This window comes from Oncorhynchus mykiss, chromosome 25, assembly GCF_057628025.1.
Source record: "Oncorhynchus mykiss isolate SJ-2025 chromosome 25, ASM5762802v1, whole genome shotgun sequence".
Lineage (NCBI taxonomy): Eukaryota > Metazoa > Chordata > Actinopteri > Salmoniformes > Salmonidae > Oncorhynchus > Oncorhynchus mykiss.
Window position 1 is genome coordinate 73991637 of NC_143046.1, and position 21139 is coordinate 74012775.

Below are 21139 nucleotides of genomic sequence, written 5' to 3' on the forward strand. Positions count from 1 at the left end.
AACCCGACTGAGGGGAAATATTTTGCTGTGAACAAATCTGACAGTTGGTTAACAAACATAATTAGTAATCAGGTTAGAGTGAGTTATCTAAAATCCAAAAGAAAGTCAGGGCCTCTTTACATAGAAAGATGGTAAAACATACTGAAGTAAATAAAGAACACAAACCCTTTAGGTCTGATATTAAAAAACAAATGAATGTGTCAAAGAGTAGACTAGAAGATTTGAATATCAGAAGGATAGAATAACTTCTGTCTATTGTGATTGGAGCGGCTGCTGCCTGAGATCATAGGGCGGGGGGGGCGATAGCGGGTGGTCATCACTGTACCTGGAGGGTGTATAGGTGGGCCCCTGCGATCCCTCTCCCAGGTGGGAGATATCGAGCCGCTGTCAGAGTGAGGACCACCACTACGATCAGAGTCCACCCCACCAGGGGGATCTAACAGGCCTCGGGATACTGGTTATGGGGGAGAGAGAAAGGGGGGGTGGGGAGAAAGAGGGAGGGCAAAAAGAGAGAGCATGACAAAGAGCATATGAGAAAGAGGCGAGATATGTGGGAGTGGTTGGTGAGTGAGAAAGGGAGAGCCAGCAATGTCAATGAGTTCATGAAGCATGGATGATAAGACCAAAACATGTGCAAAGACCACACTCCCCTCACCGTAGGTGATAGGAAATGCTATGCTGCTGCAGTATTTCCATCTTGCTGGTGCATGCTCACTGCCAAGGCAATTTAGACTATAAAGATAAGCATCTTTAACAGATGTTGTGCCAATCTTCCAGCCAATCAAGACTTGGTACGCATTTGTATTATGTGCTAAAGAACAGGTTTTCAGCGTTGTTTTAGTCAATAAGAAGACTATAAAATCAAAACTCTAATATCATTGAATTATTTAAATTATCCTGCAGATCATTTTTCTTAATGTCATTTTTTACAAGGCCATGGCACATAGGAGATTGGTACTAAATACAAAGGTAAAAATATTTATGCTAAATATAAACTCATAACACGCCATTCCTAGGAGTATAACATGGCACTGATGGTAAAAGGGCACACATGTCACAAGACATGTAAATTCAGCTGTGGTGTTATTGTATGACCGGAATGACCCAGGCCTGCAGTGCATTGGCGTGGACTGGAGAGGTCACCTCTGCCTCCTGGTCCCACGGGTGGGAAGTTTGGAGAGAGGCGGAGTGGGCCATCCATCAGGGTAGGCGGAGACAGGAAGGCTCTGTTCTCAGAGGCGGGGCGATGTAGGGGGGAGGGGCCATACGGTGACCTTTCACCTGCAGGACAGGGAGGGACATATGGTTCAACTTACAGAATAATGACATAAATTCTAAATCAACACCCAGAACATGATAGGCAAGCCATAAGACATCTAAATAGTTAACCTGTAGCTACAAGGACTAACTATCTGCTTTGAACCTTTTTGCACTAACTCTTTGACTGCTACTGTCCAACTATCCCGTTGCCTAGTCACTTTACCCCTACCTACATGTACAGTGGGAAAGTACGCAGACCTCTTGACCTTTTCCACATTAAAGCCTTTTTCTAGAATGGATTACATTACAATGTATCATCTACATACAATACCCCATAATGACAGAGTGAAAACAGGTTTAGAATTTTTTTAAATATGTAAATGAGGTATTTCTGTTTATACAAGTACTCAGACCCTTTGCCATGAGCCTCAAAATCGAGCTCAGGTGCATTCTGTTTCCATTGATCATCCTTGGGATGTTTCTACAACTTGATTTGAGTCCACCTGTGGTCAATTCAATTGATTGGACATGATTTGGAAAGGCACAAACCCATATATAAGCTCCCACAGTTGACAGTGCAAGTCAGAGCAAAAACCAAGCCATGAGGTCGAAGGAATTGTCCGTAGAGCTCAGAGACAGGATTGTGTCGAGGCACAGATCTGGGGAAGGGTACCAAAAACATTCTGCAGCAGTGAAGGTCACCAATGACACAGTGGCCTTCATCATTCTTAAAATGGAAGAAGTTTGGCCGCCTCCCCTAACCAATCAATTATAGAATAAGGCTGTAACGTAACAAAATGTGGAAAAAGTCTAGGGGTCTGAAAACTTTCCAGATACACTGTACATACCTACCTCAATTACCTCGTACCCCTGCACATCAACACAGTACTGGTACCCAGTGTATATAGATTTTAAAATTATAGCCAAGTTATCATTACTCATTGTGTATTTGTTATTATTTTTCTCTGCATTGTTGGGAAGGGCCTGTAAGTAAGAATTTCACAGTTAGTCTACACCTGTTTTTATGAAGCATGTGACAAATAACATTTGATTTGATGCACTCCTGTAGATCTGAGAGGATGGAATACAAATAATATTATACAAATAATAATTAGGTGGGTGCTTACATCTGTCCTATTTCACACATGTACAAGTGCATGTGTGAATTGGAAATGTGTATTTTTTGCATATTACACCCGGTCAGAGCCAAGAATCAGCCATTATTGATGGTGACCCTGAAACAATTAGGGTTAAGCGCCTTGCTCAAGGGCACATTGACAGATGTTTCACCTAGTCAGCTTGGGGATTTAGACCAGCGACCTTTCAATTACTGGTCCAACTGTCCTAACCGCTAGGCTACCTGTCGCCCATAACCAGTTTTATGCTATAAGCAGTTGTGTTAACTTCATCTTGCATTTGGATTGTCACCATATTGCTTCCCCCTATCCAACCCTCTCAATGTATGGAGCAGGGGTTACCGGGCGAGCTGAGATTTAGCAGAAGATATTATTCCAGTTAGGGAGGTTTATTAGAGACTCACCTCTGAACAGAGGTCTGTCCATGTTGTCCAGTGTATAGGGGTCTTTCTCCACAACATCCAGCTTGAACTGAGTATCAGTCAATCTGCATGGAGACAAACCACAGCTGGAGAATACTTCTCACTACAGGGAAATACTATTTTGTAGCGACAACTGACATGTCTGGTGAAACTGACAATAGAAAAGTATTCTTTAGTACTTACTTCTGCCTGAGGTGTGCATTCTCTCTTTTAACTTCAGCCAGGTCGCGGTCAGCACCTCGTGCTGCTAGCTACAATGCAGACAACAGAAATGACAGATGAGTTGCCTGAGGTGTGCTCCATAGTGTATGTATGATGCAACTATGTACTTACCCAGTTATTGTGTGCCTTCTTTTCCTGAGAAGTTATCTGAAAGATGGAAAGAGAATATTAAATGAGTTATTGGCCATACATCATCATTGCACATGGTGAATGTTTTTGCCCTCTCCCAGTCTCTTATGATACAACAGTGTCAGATCTCTCACCTGGGTTTTGTAAGCATGGTTAGTCTTCTCCAGCTCATCCTCCAGGTCTTGTGCCCTTTGCCTGTATGTGTGAAAACTGCACTCTGAGACAAGCACTCACAACAAAAACACCCCGCAAAGTAGAGTCTCATAGAACACATTGGATCTATTTGATTGACAGGAACACCCTCTGGGGTGCACGCTTTGGGTTCTTGCCCTAGCACTTCACAGCTGATTCAAATAATCAAAGTTTGATGAGTTACTGGAATCAGCGGTCTAGTGTTAAAGCAAAAACCATGCAGAAACTGACCTGTAGCTGTTGAGCTCCTCCACGGCCAGGGTGATGCTCTTGTCAGCCTTGGTCAGCTTCTCGTCCTTCTGAAGACGCTCCCTCTCCTCCACAGTCAACATCCTGGGGACACCAGGGGAGAACACCCAGTATCAGACAGACATTATCAGGCATAGTACAGTTCAAACTTCAACAGATGCACAATTGAGAGCATTCTGTCGGGCTGTATCACCACCTGCTATGGCAACTGTACTGCCCACAACAGCAAGGCTCTCCAGAGGGTGGTGCGATCTGCCCAACGCATTACCGGGGGCAAACTACCCGACCTCCAGGACACCTACAGCACCCAATGTCATATTTTTTTATATTTATTTCACCTTTATTTAACCAGGTAGGGTAGTTGAGAACCAGTTCTCATTTACAACTGCGACCTGGCCAAGATAAAGCAAAGCAGTGCGGCACAAACGACAGAGTTACACATGGAATAAACAAACATACAGTCAGTAATACAATATAAAAAGTATATATACAGTGTGTGCAAATGAGGTAGGATGAGGGAGGAAAGGCAATAAACAGGCCATAGTGGCAAAATAATTACATTATACCAATTAAACACTGGAGTGATAGATGTGCAGAAGATGAAATGTGCAAGTAGAGATACTGGGGTGCAAAGGAGCAAAATAAATAAAATAACCATATGGGAATGAGGTAGTGAGGATGGGCTATTTACAGATGGGCTGTGTACAGGTGCAGTGTTCTGTGAGCTGCTCTGACAGCTGGTGCTTAAAGTTAGTGAGGGAGATATGAGTCTCCAGCTTCAGTGATTTTTGCAGTTCGTTCTAGTCATTGACAGCAGAGAACTGGAAGGTGGCCAAAGGAGGAATTGCCTTTGGGTGTGACCAGTGAAATATACCTGCTGGAGCGTGTGCTACTGGTGGGTGCTGCTATGGTGACCAGTGAGCTGAGATAAGGCGGTGCTTTACTTAGCAAAGACTTATAGATGACCTAGAGCCAGTGAGTTTGGCGACAAACATGAAGCAAGCGCCAGCCAACGAGAGCATACAGGTCGCAGTGGTGGGTAGTATATGGGGCTTTGGTGACAAAACGGATGGCACTGTGTTAGACTGCATCCAATTTGCTGAGTAGAGTGTTGAAGGCTATTTTGTAAATGACACCGCTGAAGTCAAGAATCGGTAGGATGGTCAGTTTTACGAGGGTATGTTTGGCAGCATGAGTGAAGGATGCTTTGTTGCGAAATTGGAAGCCGAGTCTAAATAACATTTTGGATTGGAGATGCTTAATGTGAGTCTGGAAGGAGAGTTTACAGTCTAACCAGACACCTAGGTATTTGTCCACATATTCTAAGTCAAACGTCCAGACTAGTGATGCTGGACGGGAAGGCAGCGATCGGTTGAAGAGCATGCATTTAGTTTTACTTGCATTTAAGAGCAGTTGGAGGGCACGGAAGGAAAGTTGTATGGCATTGAAGCTCGTCTGGAGGTTAGTTAACACAGTGTCCAAAGAAGGGCCAGAAGTCTGCGTTAGAGATGGATCAGAGAATCACCAGCAGCAAGAGTGACATCATTGATGTATACAGAGAAGAGAGTCGGCCCGAGAATTGAACCCTGTGGCACCCCCATAGAAACTGGCAGAGGTCCAGACAACAGGCCCTCCAATTTGACACACTGAACTCTCAGAGAAGTAGTTGGTGAACCACTCGAGGCAGTCATTTGAGAAACCAAGGCTGCTTTCCATTCTTTGGGGATCTCAGACGATATACGAAAGAGAGGTTGAACAGGCTAGTAATAGGGGTTGCAACAATTTCGGCAGATTATTTTAGAAAGAGAGGGTCCAGATTGTCTAGCCGGCTGATTTGTAGGGGTCCAGATTTTGCAGCTCTTTCAGAACATCAGCTATCTGGATTTGGGTGAAGGAGAAATGTGGGAGGCTTGGGCAAGAGGCTGTGGGGGGTGCAGGGCTGTTTTGACCGGGGTAGGGTAGCCAGGTGGAAAGCATGGCCAGCTGTAGAAAAATGCTTATTGAAATTCTCAATTATTGTGGATTTATCGGTGGTGACAGTGTTTCCTAGCCTCAGTGCAGTGGGCAGCTGGAGGAGGTGCTCTTATTCTCCATGGACTTTACAGTGTCCCAGAACTTTTTATATTGTCCCAGAACTTGTATATTGCTTTCCATACTGCCTGTGTATATTGTTTCCTAACTTCCCTGAAAAGTTGCATATCATGGGGGCTATTCAATGCTAATGCAGTACGCCACAGGATGTTTTTGTGCTGGTCAAGGGCAGTCAGGTCTGGAGTGAACCAAGGGCTATATAGGTTTCTTGGTTCTACATTTTTTGAACGGTGAGTAAGGAAGACCAAAAATATCATCAAGGACATCAAACAACAGAAGCCACTGCCTGTTCACCCCGCTATCATCCAGAGGGCGAGGTCAGTACAGGTGCATCAAAGCTGGGGCCGAGAGACTGAAAAACAGCTTCTAACAGCCATCACTAGCACATTAGAGACTGCTGCCTATAGGTATAGACTAGGAATCACAGGCCACTTTAAGGAATGGAACACTAGTCCTTGAATAATGTTTTACATATCTGGCATTACACATCTCATACAGTGCCTTGTGAAAGTATTCGGCCCCCTTGAACTTTGCGACCTTTTGCCTCATTTCAGGCTTCAAACATAAAGATATAAAACTGTATTTTTTTGTGAAGAATCAACAACAAGTGGGACACAATCATGAAGTGGAACGACATTTATTGGATATTTCAAACTTTTTTAACAAATCAAAAACTGAAAAATTGGGCGTGCAAAATTATTCAGCCCCTTTACTTTCAGTGCAGCAAACTCTCTCCAGAAGTTCAGTGAGGATCTCTGAATGATCCAATGTTGACCTAAATGACTAATGATGATAAATACAATCCACCTGTGTGTAATCAAGTCTCCATATAAATGCACCTGCACTGTGATAGTCTCAGAGGTCCGTTAAAAGCGCAGAGAGCATCATGAAGAACAAGGAACACACCAGGCAGGTCCGAGATACTGTTGTGAAGAAGTTTAAAGCCGGATTTGGATACAAAAAGATTTCCCAAGCTTTAAACATCCCAAGGAGCACTGTGCAAGCGATAATATTGAAATGAAGGAGTATCAGACCACTGCAAATCTACCAAGACCTGGCCGTCCCTCTAAACTTTCAGCTCATACAAGGAGAAGACTGATCAGAGATGCAGCCAAGAGGCCCATGATCACTCTGGATGAACTGCAGAGATCTACAGCTGAGGTGGGAGACTCTGTCCATAGGACAACAATCAGTCGTATATTGCACAAATCTGGCCTTTATGGAAGAGTGGCAAGAAGAAAGCCATTTCTTAAAGATATCCATAAAAAGTGTTGTTTAAAGTTTGCCACAAGCCACCTGGGAGACACACCAAACATGTAGAAGAAGGTGCTCTGGTCAGATGAACTGAAAACTGCTGTTCACAAATGCTCTCCATCCAACCTCACTGAGCTAGAGCTGTTTTGCAAGGAGGAATGGGAAAAAATGTCAGTCTCTCGATGTGCAAAACTGATAGAGACATACGCCAAGCGACTTACAGCTCTAATCGCAGCAAAAGGTGGCGCTACAAAGTATTAACTTAAGGGGGCTGAATAATTTTGCACACCCAATTTTTCAGTTTTTGAATTGTTAAAAAAAGTTTGAAATATCCAATAAATGTCGTTCCACTTCATGATTGTGTCCCACTTGTTGTTGATTCTTCACAAAAAAAATACAGTTTTATATCTTTATGTTTGAAGCCTGAAATGTGGCAAAAGGTCGCAAAGTTCAAGGGGGCCGAATACTTTCACAAGGCACTGTATGTACAGTGGGGCAAAAAAGTATTTAGTCAGCCACCAATTGGGCAAGAACTTGCACAATTGGTGGCTGACAATACTTTTTTGCCCCACTGTATATACTGTATTCTATACTATGGTATCTTAGACACTTAATTCTTATATCTTACATTACTCATCTCATATGTATATATGTACTATTCTACTGTATCCGTTCCGCTCTGACATCGCTCGTCCATATTTATATAGTCTTAATTCCTACTTAGATGTGTGTATATGTTGTGTAATTTCTTATATATTACTTGTTAGATATTACTGCACTGTCAGAGCTAGAAGCACAAGAATTGCGCTACACCCGCAATAACATCTGCCAGTCACGTGTATGTGACCAATAAAATTGTATTTTATTTGAATGTTTCTAGATGAAGCTGTGCATTTGGGTCAGCGTTGGTGTGGCTCCCGTACAGTACCTGTGTAGTTTGAGCTCATTCTCCTGGTACATCTCTGTCATGATCTGCAGTTTCTGCTGGAGTTTCTGCACCTGGCCCGTGTACTTCTCACTGTCTGTCTGCAGAGAGGCCTTCTCATTCTCCAGTTTCTTAATCCCCTCTGCAACACAACAGTAAAGCTGTTAAGTCCAGGTCTAGGCTCAAAGGGATACTTTGGGATTTTGGTAATGAAGTCCTTTAAATCGACTTCCCCAAAGTCAGATGAACATGTGGATACCAGTTATGTAATCTCTGTCCAGTATGAAGGAAGTTAGAGGTAGTTTCACGAACCAATTGCTAACTAGCTTTAGTGCAATAACTGGAAGTCTATGGGTATCTACTAGTAATGCTAAGTATCCCTTTAATCTGTGTCTGGGAAACCGACCATTTGTCTTTACATCTTGATTATTCCCAAAACACCCTCGCTTTTCTTGAACTAACCCTAGTATTTGGCTTTTCTTACTTGCACTGACTTTGCTAATAGCTACTTTATTGAGGAAAACGTTTACTTACTATGACTGCAATATGTGGTTCTCACCTAGCTATCTTAAGATTACTGTAAGTCGCTCTGGATAAGAGCATCTGCTAAATGACCAAAATGTAAAAATGGTCTGTTATCATGAAAACAGCTATTGAAGCGTCTTTCAATAGACCTACATTTATGTACATTATAAAACAAACGTTGTTTGTTACCCACCGCGATCAGAGGAATTACTATTGAACAGCTGACTACTCTGCTTACCTTGGAGGTCCTCCTTGGCCTTGACTTCATCTGCTAGCTTAGCAAACACCCTGTCCTTGTCTTCATCCACCGACTTCAAGTCTGCATTCATCTAAAGAGAGAGAGAGAACAAAAAAAATCTCATATCTTCCATTTATCGCTGATAAGAGTTTTGTTTTTAAGCCATCATATCAGTTGATGAAGAGAAGACATACCTTGGCTGCATGAATGAGTTTCTGTATTCTTCGTCGTTGATGGTTATCTGTGGACCAAAAAATACAAACAAATAAGTTAAATCTGGGAAGACACATTCACATATGTAGAGACACATCCCTCAGTCAATATCTTGACTCATTAAAAATAAATTTTAAAAAAAAGTCCAATGATGGCTGTGCATATCAATCCAAAGAGATGGTGGGCAAAAGCCTGCTGACCATGCCTTTACTCTCCTTTCGTGGCCTCCCAACCGCTCTTAATTAAAGTAAAACTAAATGCATGCTCTTCAACCGATCGCTGCCCGCACCTGCCCAGCATCACTACTCTGGACGGTTCTGACTTAGAATATGTGGACAACTACCTAGGTGTCTGGTTAGACTAAACTCTCCTTCCAGACTCACATTAAGCATCTCCAATCCAAAATTGAATCTAGAATCGGCTTCCAATTTCACAACAAAGCCTCCTTCACTCATGCTGCCAAACATACCCTCGTAAAACATTTACAAAATAGCCTTCAACACTCTACTCAGCAAATTGGATGCAGTCTAACACAGTGCCATCCGTTTTGTCACCAAAGCCCCATATACTACCCACCACTGCGACCTGTATGCTCTCGTTGGCTGGCCCTCGCATCAGATTCGTCACCAAACCCACTGGCTCCAGGTCATCTACAAGTCTTTGCTAGGTAAAGCCCCGTCTTATCTCAGCTCACTGGTCACCATAGCAGCACCCACCTGTAGCACGCGCTCCAGCAGGTATATTTCACTGGTCACCACTGTCCTGATCAGGTCAGGTTACAGGAGTTCACAACCCTACAGATTATCTCTCAACCCCAACAGAGGAGGAGAGATCTAGGGGTCTGAAGATGTGACAAATTCCTTTTGTCCTGTTACTATGGAGAACCTTAAACATGAAATAAAGGGACTTTGGAACAATGGTTTCCGTCAGCCACAATGGTGGTCATGACAATAGATGGAATATGAAAATGTCATTTTTGTTTTGTTTTTAATAGATGACGTTATTACGAAAACATTGTAACGTCAAAAGTTTACCTGGTATATGTTTGATGTTAATACATTGTACGTTGTTTGGAAAATGTCAAAATCAAAGAGAATGTTTTGGTAAGCCTGAACGGTCCACGCAGAGAATCCACGGAGACCTTCCCCACGTAATTACATCATTATATTCTGACCCATAAGAGCGGCAGTTTGGGGCAAGGCTATGGTTAGAATAAGCATAGTTGACAAATTCACCCAAATGTGTATGTCTCTCGTGTACTTTCTTTTTCGCTCTCTTTTAAATCCCCATTTTGGGTAACACGCGCCATAGTGTGTTGGCCCGTTATACTAAGTCCTAATCAATAGCCTAGAATGTGTTTTGGTGTATGTGTATCTTTTATCATCATTTTAGCTTTCTAGTAAATAAATACTCAACTAAGATTGGTGTGGTACGAACTCATTGGTGAGACCCGGGTCCGTGCCGATTCCCGGATTATGCGACGTTCAGAACGAGACTGTAGAGGTAACTGGCTAATTAGCGGCTGTTGTGAAATCGATATTCTTTGAGTTAATTTGGGAAATAGAAACTCAACAAAACAACTTTTCCCATGGTGCCCCAGATTAATAATTGCTTGATTCAGTTAATCACACAATTAGAAACCTTTAATCATTCGATGAGCAACAGTTGTCACATTAACTAATACAATGTCACGACACCCCCAAAGCCAATTCCTCCTTTGGCCGCCTTTCCTTACAGTTCTCTGCTGACAATGACTTGAACGAATTACAAAAATCACTGAAGCTGGGGACTCATATCTCCCTCACTAACTTTAAGCATCAGCTGTCAGAGCAGCTCATTGCACCTGTACATAGCCCATCTGTAAATAGCCCATCCAACTACCTCATCCCCATACTGTCATTTCTTTTGGTCCTTTGCACCCAGTATCTCTACTTGCACATTTATCTTCTGCACATCTATCACTCCAGTGTTTAATTGCTAAATTGTAATTACTTCGTCACGACAGCCTATTTATTGCTTTACCTCATTTGCACACACTGTACATATATTTTTTTATATTGTGTTATTGACTATACGTTTGTTTATTCCATGTGTAACTCTGTTGTTTATGTCGCACTGCTTTAATTTATCTTGGCCAGGTTGCAGTTGTATATGAGAACTTGTTCTCAACTGGCCTACCTGGTTAAATAAAGGTTAAATAAAAATAAAATGGGGTCAGCCTTGTGTACATTAAGAGAATCTCACCATGTCCTTCTCCATTCTCTGTCCCTTGTGTCCCACTCCTCTCCTCTCTGTTGGCGCCGTCCTCCAGCACTGGGTCCCAGTCCTTCATCTTCAACAGGCAGTCTGTCAAGGACTGATGGAGAGAGAAGGCTTTACCATTCAAACTCAAACTTTATTTTAGTCTTGAGAACTTATTGTGTTGTATACATGCAACAGAACACACACTACATGTCCAAAAGTACTTTGACACCTGCTTGTTGAACACCTCATTCCAAAATCATGGCCGTTAACGTGGAGTTGGTCCCCCCCTTTGCTGCTCTAACACTTTGTGCATTATGCTGGACAGGAAAGGGCCTTCCCCAAACTGTTGCCACAAAGATGGAAGCATAGAATTGTCTACAATGTCATTTTATGCTGTAGTATTAAGATTTCCCATCACTGGAACTAAGGGGCCTAACCAGAACCATGAAAAACAGCCCCAAACCCAGATTCATATGTCAGATTGCCAGATGGTGAAGCGTGATTCATCACTCCAGATAACAGGTTTCCACTGTTCCAGAGTCAAATAGCGGCAAGCTTTACACCCTCCAGCCAACGCTTGGCATTGCGCATAGTGATCTTAGGCTTGTGTGTTATTGTGCTGACGTTGAGTCCAGAGGCAGTTTGGAACTCGGTTGCGAGTGTTGAAACCGAGGACAGACGATTTTTACACGCTAAGCAATTCAGTGGTCCCTTTCTGTGAGCTTGTGTGGCCTGCCACTGTTGCTCCTAGACGTTTCCACGTCACAATAACAGAGCTTACCGGGGGAGCTCTAGCAGGGCAGAAATTTGACTTACTGACTTGTTGGAAAGGTGCTATTCTATGACAGTTCCACGTTGGAAGTCACTAAGCTCTTCAGTAAGGCCATTCTACTGCCAATGTTTGTCTATGGAGATTGCATGGCTGTGCGTTCGATTTTATACACCTTTTCAGCAACAGGTGTGGCTGAAATAGCCAAATCCACTCATTCAAAAGGGGTGTCCACATACATTTGCACATATATACATACACATCAAAACACAGTACATACAATTTATAATTAAATAACAAGCAATAAAGGATTTCCATTATGAAGATTATCATAGCCTCAAATAGGTTGAGCCATTTAGGGTGTTTAACTTATGGTCAGTTGAAACCCCAAGTAATCTTCATAGTGGGTGTTGACTGGTTTTTCCAGTACAGGGCACGGTACACAAATATTTGTTTTAGACATCTTACTGCATGTGGTTTTTGCCAGTGCAGTAATATGAATGCAAACCTTGATGCGCTCATCTTTGTTGGTAGCATCCTGCAGCATTCCAGTGTAGGAGCTCTCACACATCCTCATCTCCTCCTCCAGCTCACTCATCCGCTCCCCCCAGCCCTCTGCCTCCTGGACCAGCTGTGGGAAGAGGGGAGAGGGTGAAGACCCCACCAGACTATAGGACTCTTTCTGCTTAGGACAACCCATACAGGTTATTTGTGTAACAAGAAACTTCAAATGCTTTGTTTTGCATTAATGGCAACAAAGGCTGATATGGAACTGGAGTATACACCACTATTAGTGACAGAGCCACCCACATAGATACTGTATCTATGGCTCTGATTTGTGAATAGGCCTAGATATAGATGAAAATTGACATTTTAGATGTCAGGTTACATACCTGGCCATTTTTCTCCTGGAGCAACACCTTCTCTTCTTTTGCTGCCTCCAGATTATTCTGATTCCTTTCACTGTTCATGTCAAATATTTTCAGGGTTGTCTGTGCCTGAAATGATAACAGAATGAGTTACATCTAACCTGGCTCTGACTGTGTCAGATTTAAAATGCATTATGGGAAGGAATTACAATTAACATTTTGTTCATAATATATAACATTGTAATGGGGACATCAGACTGTACCTGTTCTGTCTGGGACTTGAGGTCCCTGGTTTCTTCTTCTAAGGTTTTCAAGGTTTCCTGCATATCTGCAATCTGAAGAATTGCACACAACACCATATCTCAAAAACAAACTGAAATATGAGAGCAAAGAGGAAAATAATAACAATGGCTGAAACATGTCAAAGCATAAACATCAAAACACAGGAAGAGGGGATGAGAAAAAAGTCCTAAGTCAAACTCACTGTCTCCTCCTGCTGCAACCTCCTCGCTCTTTGGATATTCAGGTCCTCCTTTAACTTTTCTATATCATTTCCAAGCTGTGTATTTGACTGTTTCAGCCTCTGGGACATCACCTGAGGAGGACACCATTATAGTTTTACTGGGACTTGAAAGTCACACGCACACCGAGTCCTTTTATACCACTTGGCAGTGTTATTTAGCTGTGATATATGGGAATGTCTCTTCAGTATTGAGAACAATCATACCATGTAGTATCTCTGTCTTACCTCCAGATTCTCTCTCTCTGCAACATGAGCCAAAACACCACTATTCCGCAGGGCAGTTTCCAGTTCTTCATACTTAAAAAGGTACATAAATAAACAAACAGTAGCAAAGGCATTCATAACACACAGTCCATACAAAACATGTCATTTCAAATGGAATTGCATTGAATAGTTTGCAAATCTAGTCTGTCACACACAGGATTACTTGACATAGGCCTCACATTTTGTTGAACCTCACTCAAAGTCTCAAGGACTTTGCACTTTTCATCTAATAGTTCAGCCACCTTCAGGCCCATCCGCCTCTCTTTGCTTGAATACAGTCTGCTCTTTATCTGTGGAAACAATGGAACAGTTTTGTGAGCTTGGTCACTCTCCAATCAAAATAAAGAATGTGGTTGTTCATCCCTATACTTGCATGCTGATAATAATATCAGACAACTTACACATTGGTAGAACCTGCAGCTGAACAATAGGAGGGTGCCCAACCCTAGTAAGGCAGTGACGATGACCGCTTCCCATGGCAGTCCATACAGGTCAGGACCTGGCTTTATGTCATCAGGAAGGGATGACAGGACCTAGGTAGGAAAAAAATAAAATAATAATACTAATTTTGGAAAAGTATCAACTAAATCAAAGAAATGACTTATAATCATTATAGATCTGCTATAGATTTTTGTTTCAGGCCCTGGATTGTGGATACATGACAGTTCAAACGTAAAGTGATTGTCAATGCTTTTAGGAGCCTCAACACGCTAACTAGCTAGCCAGTTACTTAGATAGATAGCTAACTAACTACAACCGTTAGCTAGTTATCTAGCTAAGTATTAAGCTAGCTTACCAGGCAACAGTGCTCTCATAGCCAACAAGACACGAGACATTGGCTAGATAAGCCTTTTCTGACTAATTAAATTATGTAGTAACGTTAGTTGGCTAGCTTGCTTATTAACACCAGTTGATGTTTTTAGCAGTGATGGGTCCAAGTTAACGTAAGATATAATGACACGTGACTCACATCGTTCGCTTTCTCCAAGGCAAGAGTGTAATAGGTCCTTGCTGTCATTTTGAAATCAGTCACTTGAGTAGCGACTGTCTCGCCACTTGTTTGATCTTCCATTTGTCGAATATTTCATTTAAATATTATTTTCAGGATTATGTTAGCTAACATTGAAAACACGAATGCTCAGCTGTTACTTGGACCTGATAGTAGTATCGGGTAACGTCATGACGCTGAAACGTACGGTGGAGGTTGTTGCTATTTTATGCACACCAAATTCACTTAAACGACTCACTTTCGGATATTTTTTCCTAAAACGAATATTTATTGATTTATATAATTGTAAGCCTACACAATAATATATGTTATCTGACTTTTCAATCAAAATATTTATTTGTAATTGTTACAACACTCCCACTTCCTGCCTAACGTCACCAATCGTAGAACGCCACACTGGCAGACTGAGGCGTATTTAAAGTAACACTGAACCTAACGAAACATGCAAATTGTGGGAAAACAACACTTATTAGTCAACCTCCATTCCTATTCTCAAATAGTCAAGGAAAAATTGACCTTTTTCTCCAGCTGAGACAGATTGTCACCAAAGTCCCTCTGCTGTCAACTGCCTTGCCCTATCAGAGTAGGCCAAGTTGTTGTTGTTGGTTGGGTGTTGACCTTTCCTGTAGCTTTTCAGTGCTGTCCCCAGTGTCCAAAACACTACCCTTTACTCACCTGGTCAACATCCTGAACCTCCATTTGTATTCTCAATTTAAAGTCCTCATGTTATTATTGCACTACCATAGTGCGGGGAAAAGCCTTGTCACCGAAGCCAGAGCCAACTACAACTCCTCAAAGTGTTGGATGACTCATAGGGGCAGTGCAGATGACATGTTGCATACCAGAGACACATACCAGAGGTTTTAAAGGACCAGCTTTTCCAGCTATCTAGTCAATGATTATTGTCATGTGTGTATTGTGCTGTTATGTATTTGTCTAAGTCCAATGCCACAACCGAAGTTCCCTATCTTGGAAAAATATTACATTCTATTGAGGATGATGGAGACATCCATAGTGCAGTCCAATCATTTTAAATGCATGGGCTGTTTAGCTAATTTAATCTCAATAGATTACAAGGGGGATATAGTAGTCATATAACTTTCTTACCTGTAAAATGAGCCATTTTAGAAGAGCCTTAACTGTCAGCATATGAGCAACAGCATCACCAGTGACTTGACGTGCAGAAGAAAAAAGATATTCCATCACTGCAGGCTCAGGTTTATCTGTTAAATATATTTAAACGGTATACATAACACAATAGTGAGTGTCATAATAATTGATCATATATTTTTACCAGCCACAGATGGAACTATTTTCATCTATATAATTAGTATGTTATTTTTAAGAATGGACATAAATGCATTACATTTGTCTGTTAGTGTTGGGGTTTGGATGTCTCCCTCCCCAGAGAAATGTTCTCCTTTCAGGTTGGTTAGGTCTTCGTTTTCATTGCGAGTGAAACAATCATCATTGATGCAGTTTGTCTTGTCTGTTCCTGCTGGATAACATATAGACATTATGATACCAAATCATTTAAAAAACATGTAAGACCTTGTCAATAAATGGTTGTCAGATATAACACTTTGACAACTGCTAACCTTTTCAATATTGACATGCAAAAGACACGGAAGAGACATGCAACCAAAATCAATAAATGTTTCTCATACTACTTGAGTAGTACCTTGATTGTCTTTTATACTGACAGGTGCTTTCACTTGGGTGAATCTGTTTTTTATGTTTGACAAGAGTATTTCTAGTTTTCGTAATGACACAAATTTTCTGGATTGGTCTTCATCCTCCAGTACTCCACCAGATGGAGTTTTTGTCTCATCAATGTGATACTGCAGGAGCCTTTCAAAGTCTGATATAATAGCTAGGTCATTATCACCATCATGGCCATCAGTCAAAGTCTCTGAGCTTCCTAGGCTGTAGTCAAGCCACAGGAATTTGTGCTTCCCAAACATGTCCAACAAAGTAGTTATTTCATCTGTGCTGATTTGCTTTTGGATATTCTTGTATTCTTTCAAAAATGCTGTAGCTTTCATCGAGTCTTCTACTGAGGTTGACTGAGACTGTGGTTCTGGTTCATGGAGGTCCAGGTAAGGAAGATCAGGTGGGGGTTCTTGTTCCTCCTCTTCTTGCCCCTTTGGTTCTGGGTCTTCTAAGTCTTTGGAGTCAGTGCTTGGGATCAAAAAGTCCATTGCATTTTCAAAGAAACTCCTAGTACCCTTGTTGACTGATGTGTCTGTAATTTCCTCTTGAGGGGGCCCTACTGAATACTGGTCAGATGGCATGTCTTGATTTTCAAGGGGTTCACTGTGAGAAGTTGATTTGTTCACAATTCCTTCTTGAGTGGGGTCTAGGCCTACTATCTGATCTGATGGCATGTCTTGCTTTTCAGGGGGTTCACTGTGAGAAGTGGAAGTCCCACCCTCTCTTTCAACATTGTGAATAGATTCAATATCCCTATAACTGATTTTCTCAAAATCATCCTGCTCAATCACGTCCACGTTTTCAAAATCCTGCTGCCTATCTTCATCACTAATTGTGCTCTTTACATCTGTTGCTTCTTGATAATTAGACCAACTGTCTGAGAGGAAATTCTCACCTGAATACAATGTATCATGGTCTATTGTTCTCTCTGATTGTGTAATGACATCATAACCTTCATCAGTGGGGGAAAGCTGACTAACTGCATGTGACTGATCAAAGCTATTTCGTCCATCATTGGTTTCCCTATCCTGTAGGCCTAATTCCTGTGCTCTCTCGTTTTCTAGAGTGATCTCATTATACAATCCTTTGGTCCCTTTTGAATGTACTTCCTGGCTACTGACTGATGAGATGTGATTCCTGTCATCTAGCGGCAGATTATTGTCCTCAATTGCTGTCGTCTGGTCACTCGTCATCCCAGATCTATCATTCGGGACGTTTTTCTCATCACTGTCTTTTTGAGATTCATGGGACTCCCTGTGGACATGAATGAAATCTTCTACTGACATGTTTTCTGTGTCTGCCTCCTCAAGGATTTCAGTCTGTCGTTGTTCATTTCCAATTTCTGTCTCAGGGGGAACTAGCTCTGAGCTGTCAGGATACATTTCAATTTTAGCATCAGGTCCGGAACTGCTCTGTGTATTTTCAAAGACATGTGTAGGGAGAGTTGCTTGATCCCCATGGTCTCTCTCAACTTCAACTATTTTCCCTGGTTCTATCCCCTCTGTCTCAGTAACTTGTTTAGTTGAATCTGCTTCCTCTATCTCAGATGCTTTGTCCACAATATAACGTCCCCCATCATCATTACCTTTATCAGATAGAAGATTGTTACTTGTAGTGTCAGCATTTAGTATAGTTGAGTCTAACACTGGGCCAAGGGTAATGTTTATCATCCCTATGTTATCTACAGGATCGGCCTCAACGTGCCACTCCTTGAAATGATCAGAGGAGGAAAATTCCTCTTGATCAACAACTTCCATTACATTGGAATTACTTTCCTCATAGTTAGAAGATAACCAGTCTTTCAGCAAAACTGAATCTATGTCTCCAAAATGAACATTCTTATCTGGTACCTCTAATGTATTCTCATTCTTGTCCTTACTTTCCCCATCCCCACTTGAGGTAATCAAATGATGTCTTTCCTCTCCTGATACATTTTCAATGACTAGATCAACTCTGACAGGTTCAACTAAAGATAAGTTCAGGATAAGTTCAGCTATGTGAGGGTCCTGGGCATCATGCAGATGGGGGTCGGATGTCTGTGTGAACTCCTCCAGCACTGAAGCATCCTCTGTACCTGGCATGCTTGTCTGACTATATAGCATCCCTACTCTGTCCCCATTGTCCTCTTCTGTTGGGCTCTGAGGCACTAGAATACTGTCGTCTCCTTTCTGATTGGAGGATACCACTTCAATACCTGTAGTGTCAATGTCAATGTCCTCCACCTCAGCATGCATTACAGATGTGTCCTCTGATACATTAGGTAGCTCCTCTGTCAGTGTTTCTGCTTTTGTCTGAATAGGAATCGAATCAGAGAGATTTGGAATCCCTGATCCTTCTAAAGCATCCTGACCAACTGAATGATCAGTCTCAACATCATCCAGGCTATTTTCAGCAAGGTCAGCAGCAGGACTCTCTTGATGGTGATTAAGGGCATTCGCATCACTATCATGCAAAAGCGCTTCGGGGAGCACAGTTGATATTTTCACATTCTCTTCATTGTCTGGTTTGGGGTCCGACACTATTTGCTTTGGCTCTACATCTCCTTGGGAACTGACAGGTTCATTAGTAGTGACGTCATCTAGCTCTAATCTACCTGCAGAATCGTGCTCATCATTTTCATTGATCTCAGCTATAGATTTTTCACGATCATCTTCAAGATTCACTATTCCGGTTGTGTCCTGTAATTGAGGGTTGTGGGACAAAGACATATACTTGCTATTTCCAAGTAGCTGTTTGAATGCCTCCAGCATTTCATTACTGTCGTCTGTGTGATTTCTGTCATTTAGCGGCAGATTACTGTCCTCATTTGCTGTCGTCTGGTCATCCGTCATCCCAGATCTATCATTCAGGACGTTTTTCTCGTCACTGTCTTTTTGAGATTCATGGGACACCCAGTGGACATGAATGAAATCTTCCCCTAACATGTTTTCTGTGTCTGCCTCCTCAAGGATTTCTGTCTGTCTTTGTTCATTTCCTGTTACTGTCTCAGGGGGAACTAGATCTGAGCTGTCAGGATACATTTCAATTTTAGCATTGGGTCCGGAATTGCTCTGTGTATATTCAAAGACATGTGTAGAGAAAGTAGCTTCATCCCCGTGGTCTCTCTCAACTTCAACTATTTTCTTTGGTTCTATCCCCTCTGTCTCAGTAACTTCATTAGTTGAATCTGCTTCCTCTATCTCAGATGCTTTGTCCACAATATAACGTCCCCCATCATCATTACCTTTATCAGATAGAAGATTGTTACTTGTAGTGTCAGCATTTAGTATAGTTGAGTCTAACACTGGGTCAAGGATAATGTTTATAAACCCTATGTTATCTATGGGATCGGTCTCAACGTGCCACTTCTTGGAATGATCAGAGGAGGGAAATTCCTCTTGATCAACAACTTCCATCTCAGCTATAGCTTTTTCAGGATCAACTTCAAGATTCACTATTCCGGTTGTGTCTTGTAATTGAGGGTCGTGTGACAAAGACATATACTTGCTAGTTTCAAGTATTTTATTGGCACTCTGAACCTTATCTATATCTAATGGAGGGGGATGTGGAACCTCATTGCTGTCATTACCATCATTATCATCCTTCCTACCCACAGAAGCCTCAGTAGAATCATATGGGATAGCCGTCTGAGAAGTTAGGGAGGTCTCTGTATCTCCATCTGCTTCTGCCGGTTTTATATCTGTTACCTCATCACTTTGGGCATTTTTATAATTGTTAGTTGTATCGGCCTGAAACGGTGATACCAGAGTGTCAAACATGGATGAGAACACAGACTGTGACTCTGTTTCTGACTGAAGGCTGATATCTTTATCCTCTTCATCCTCAGCTATAAGTATATCCTCCTCCTCCTCAACATAACCCTGTTCTCCATAAAGGCCTACAATATTGTTATAGATGCTACCATACCACCCTGCATCTTCCTCTTTTCTTAACTCACCATCTTCTTCCTGACTATGACGGTCCATTTGGTTATAATCCTTAACAGGTTTTGAGGGGTGTGTCTCTGTTCTCTCTGCCTTCTTACCAGTGGTATCTTCTCTCTGGTGCTCTGTTTCTTTTATTTGCTCCACTGTGGCATCATGATGAGACTGACTTGTGCCAAGGTCCTGTGGGTCTATTGTGCCTGTCGATTCATCTCTGCCTGCTGCTTCTATTCTCTCTTCAACCTTATCCTGATTAGATTGACCAAAATGTAAGACATCTCTAATGCCAATATTCAGCCAGGAGTTAGAGGGTGGGGGTTTCTCTTCCACTTCCTTTTCAATGGGCTTCTCCTCTTCTGGAGCTTTTTGACCAAAACCAAAGGCGCTAGTCAGTCCATCTCCAAACCAGCCAGAGTTTTCAGCATTTTTCTTCTCTTCCTTCAATTGGTTCGCATCAATGTCCAAAGCAAGTTTCCTGCTCCTGAAAGACTCTTGTTCTGGGTTGTCTTCTTTGGGATTATCATCAGAGTTTTCACCACCTAAACTAAGCCATCCAGTTACTGTAGAGCCAATCCACTGAGACCCATCTTGTTCGCTAGGTTCAGGTTTGGTATCATCAAGGAAGTCTTCCATTACAACCTGAATGGCATCTTTGTTTCCTGTTTCATCACTGCTCTGTGCAAAACTTTGGGACAGAAAGGCATCTTTTGAAGTTTTAGAATCCTGAGCATCATTGGCTGCGATTTCCTGAAATTCTGAAACTAGATTTTCTTCATTGTCCCACTCACTGGAGTCATTATCAATTAATGAGCCATACTCATCTATGCAGAAGAAGTCTTGTTTCTAAAAAGGAACATAAGAGTACCTTTAATTAACAGAATGTGTTTAACAAAATAATTTAAAGCACTGCTTATTCACCCTTCAATACACATGTATAACCATAGATTAAGTAGGCCTAAAATTCCTAGA

General features: G+C 41.9%; 1 protein-coding gene and 1 long non-coding RNA gene across 18 annotated transcripts in view; both read right to left on the reverse strand.

The window, feature by feature from the left end:
- Nucleotides 1–21139, reverse strand: part of LOC149972127 (uncharacterized) — a 645576-nt gene that overhangs the window by 77955 nt on the left and 546482 nt on the right. The window lies entirely within an intron of this gene.
- The window catches only part of mia2 (MIA SH3 domain ER export factor 2), a 28670-nt gene that overhangs the window by 6484 nt on the left and 1047 nt on the right, over nt 1–21139 (reverse strand). The window contains exons 4-24 of one of the 17 annotated variants that reach the window (XM_090221052.1): nt 20272–21013; nt 15901–16032; nt 15642–15706; nt 13927–14058; nt 13705–13815; nt 13487–13558; nt 13223–13333; nt 13002–13073; nt 12763–12867; nt 12378–12500; nt 11101–11212; nt 8838–8884; nt 8644–8734; nt 7884–8022; nt 3593–3694; nt 3304–3364; nt 3152–3187; nt 3002–3069; nt 2801–2883; nt 1144–1281; nt 326–454 (exon numbers count right to left, since the gene is read on the reverse strand). In XM_090221052.1, coding sequence (XP_090077178.1) covers nt 326–454; nt 1144–1281; nt 2801–2883; nt 3002–3069; nt 3152–3187; nt 3304–3364; nt 3593–3694; nt 7884–8022; nt 8644–8734; nt 8838–8884; nt 11101–11212; nt 12378–12500; nt 12763–12867; nt 13002–13073; nt 13223–13333; nt 13487–13558; nt 13705–13815; nt 13927–14058; nt 15642–15706; nt 15901–16032; nt 20272–21013 — 2671 coding nt within the window. Of the gene's footprint in view, nt 1–325; nt 455–1143; nt 1282–2800; nt 2884–3001; nt 3070–3151; nt 3188–3303; nt 3365–3592; nt 3695–7883; nt 8023–8643; nt 8735–8837; nt 8885–11100; nt 11213–12377; nt 12501–12762; nt 12868–13001; nt 13074–13222; nt 13334–13486; nt 13559–13704; nt 13816–13926; nt 14059–14495; nt 14920–15209; nt 15499–15641; nt 15758–15900; nt 16033–16215; nt 21014–21139 lie in introns of those variants that run through there. The other 16 variants (XM_036963134.2, XM_090221051.1, XM_090221049.1 and 13 more) reach the window with 16 other exon arrangements.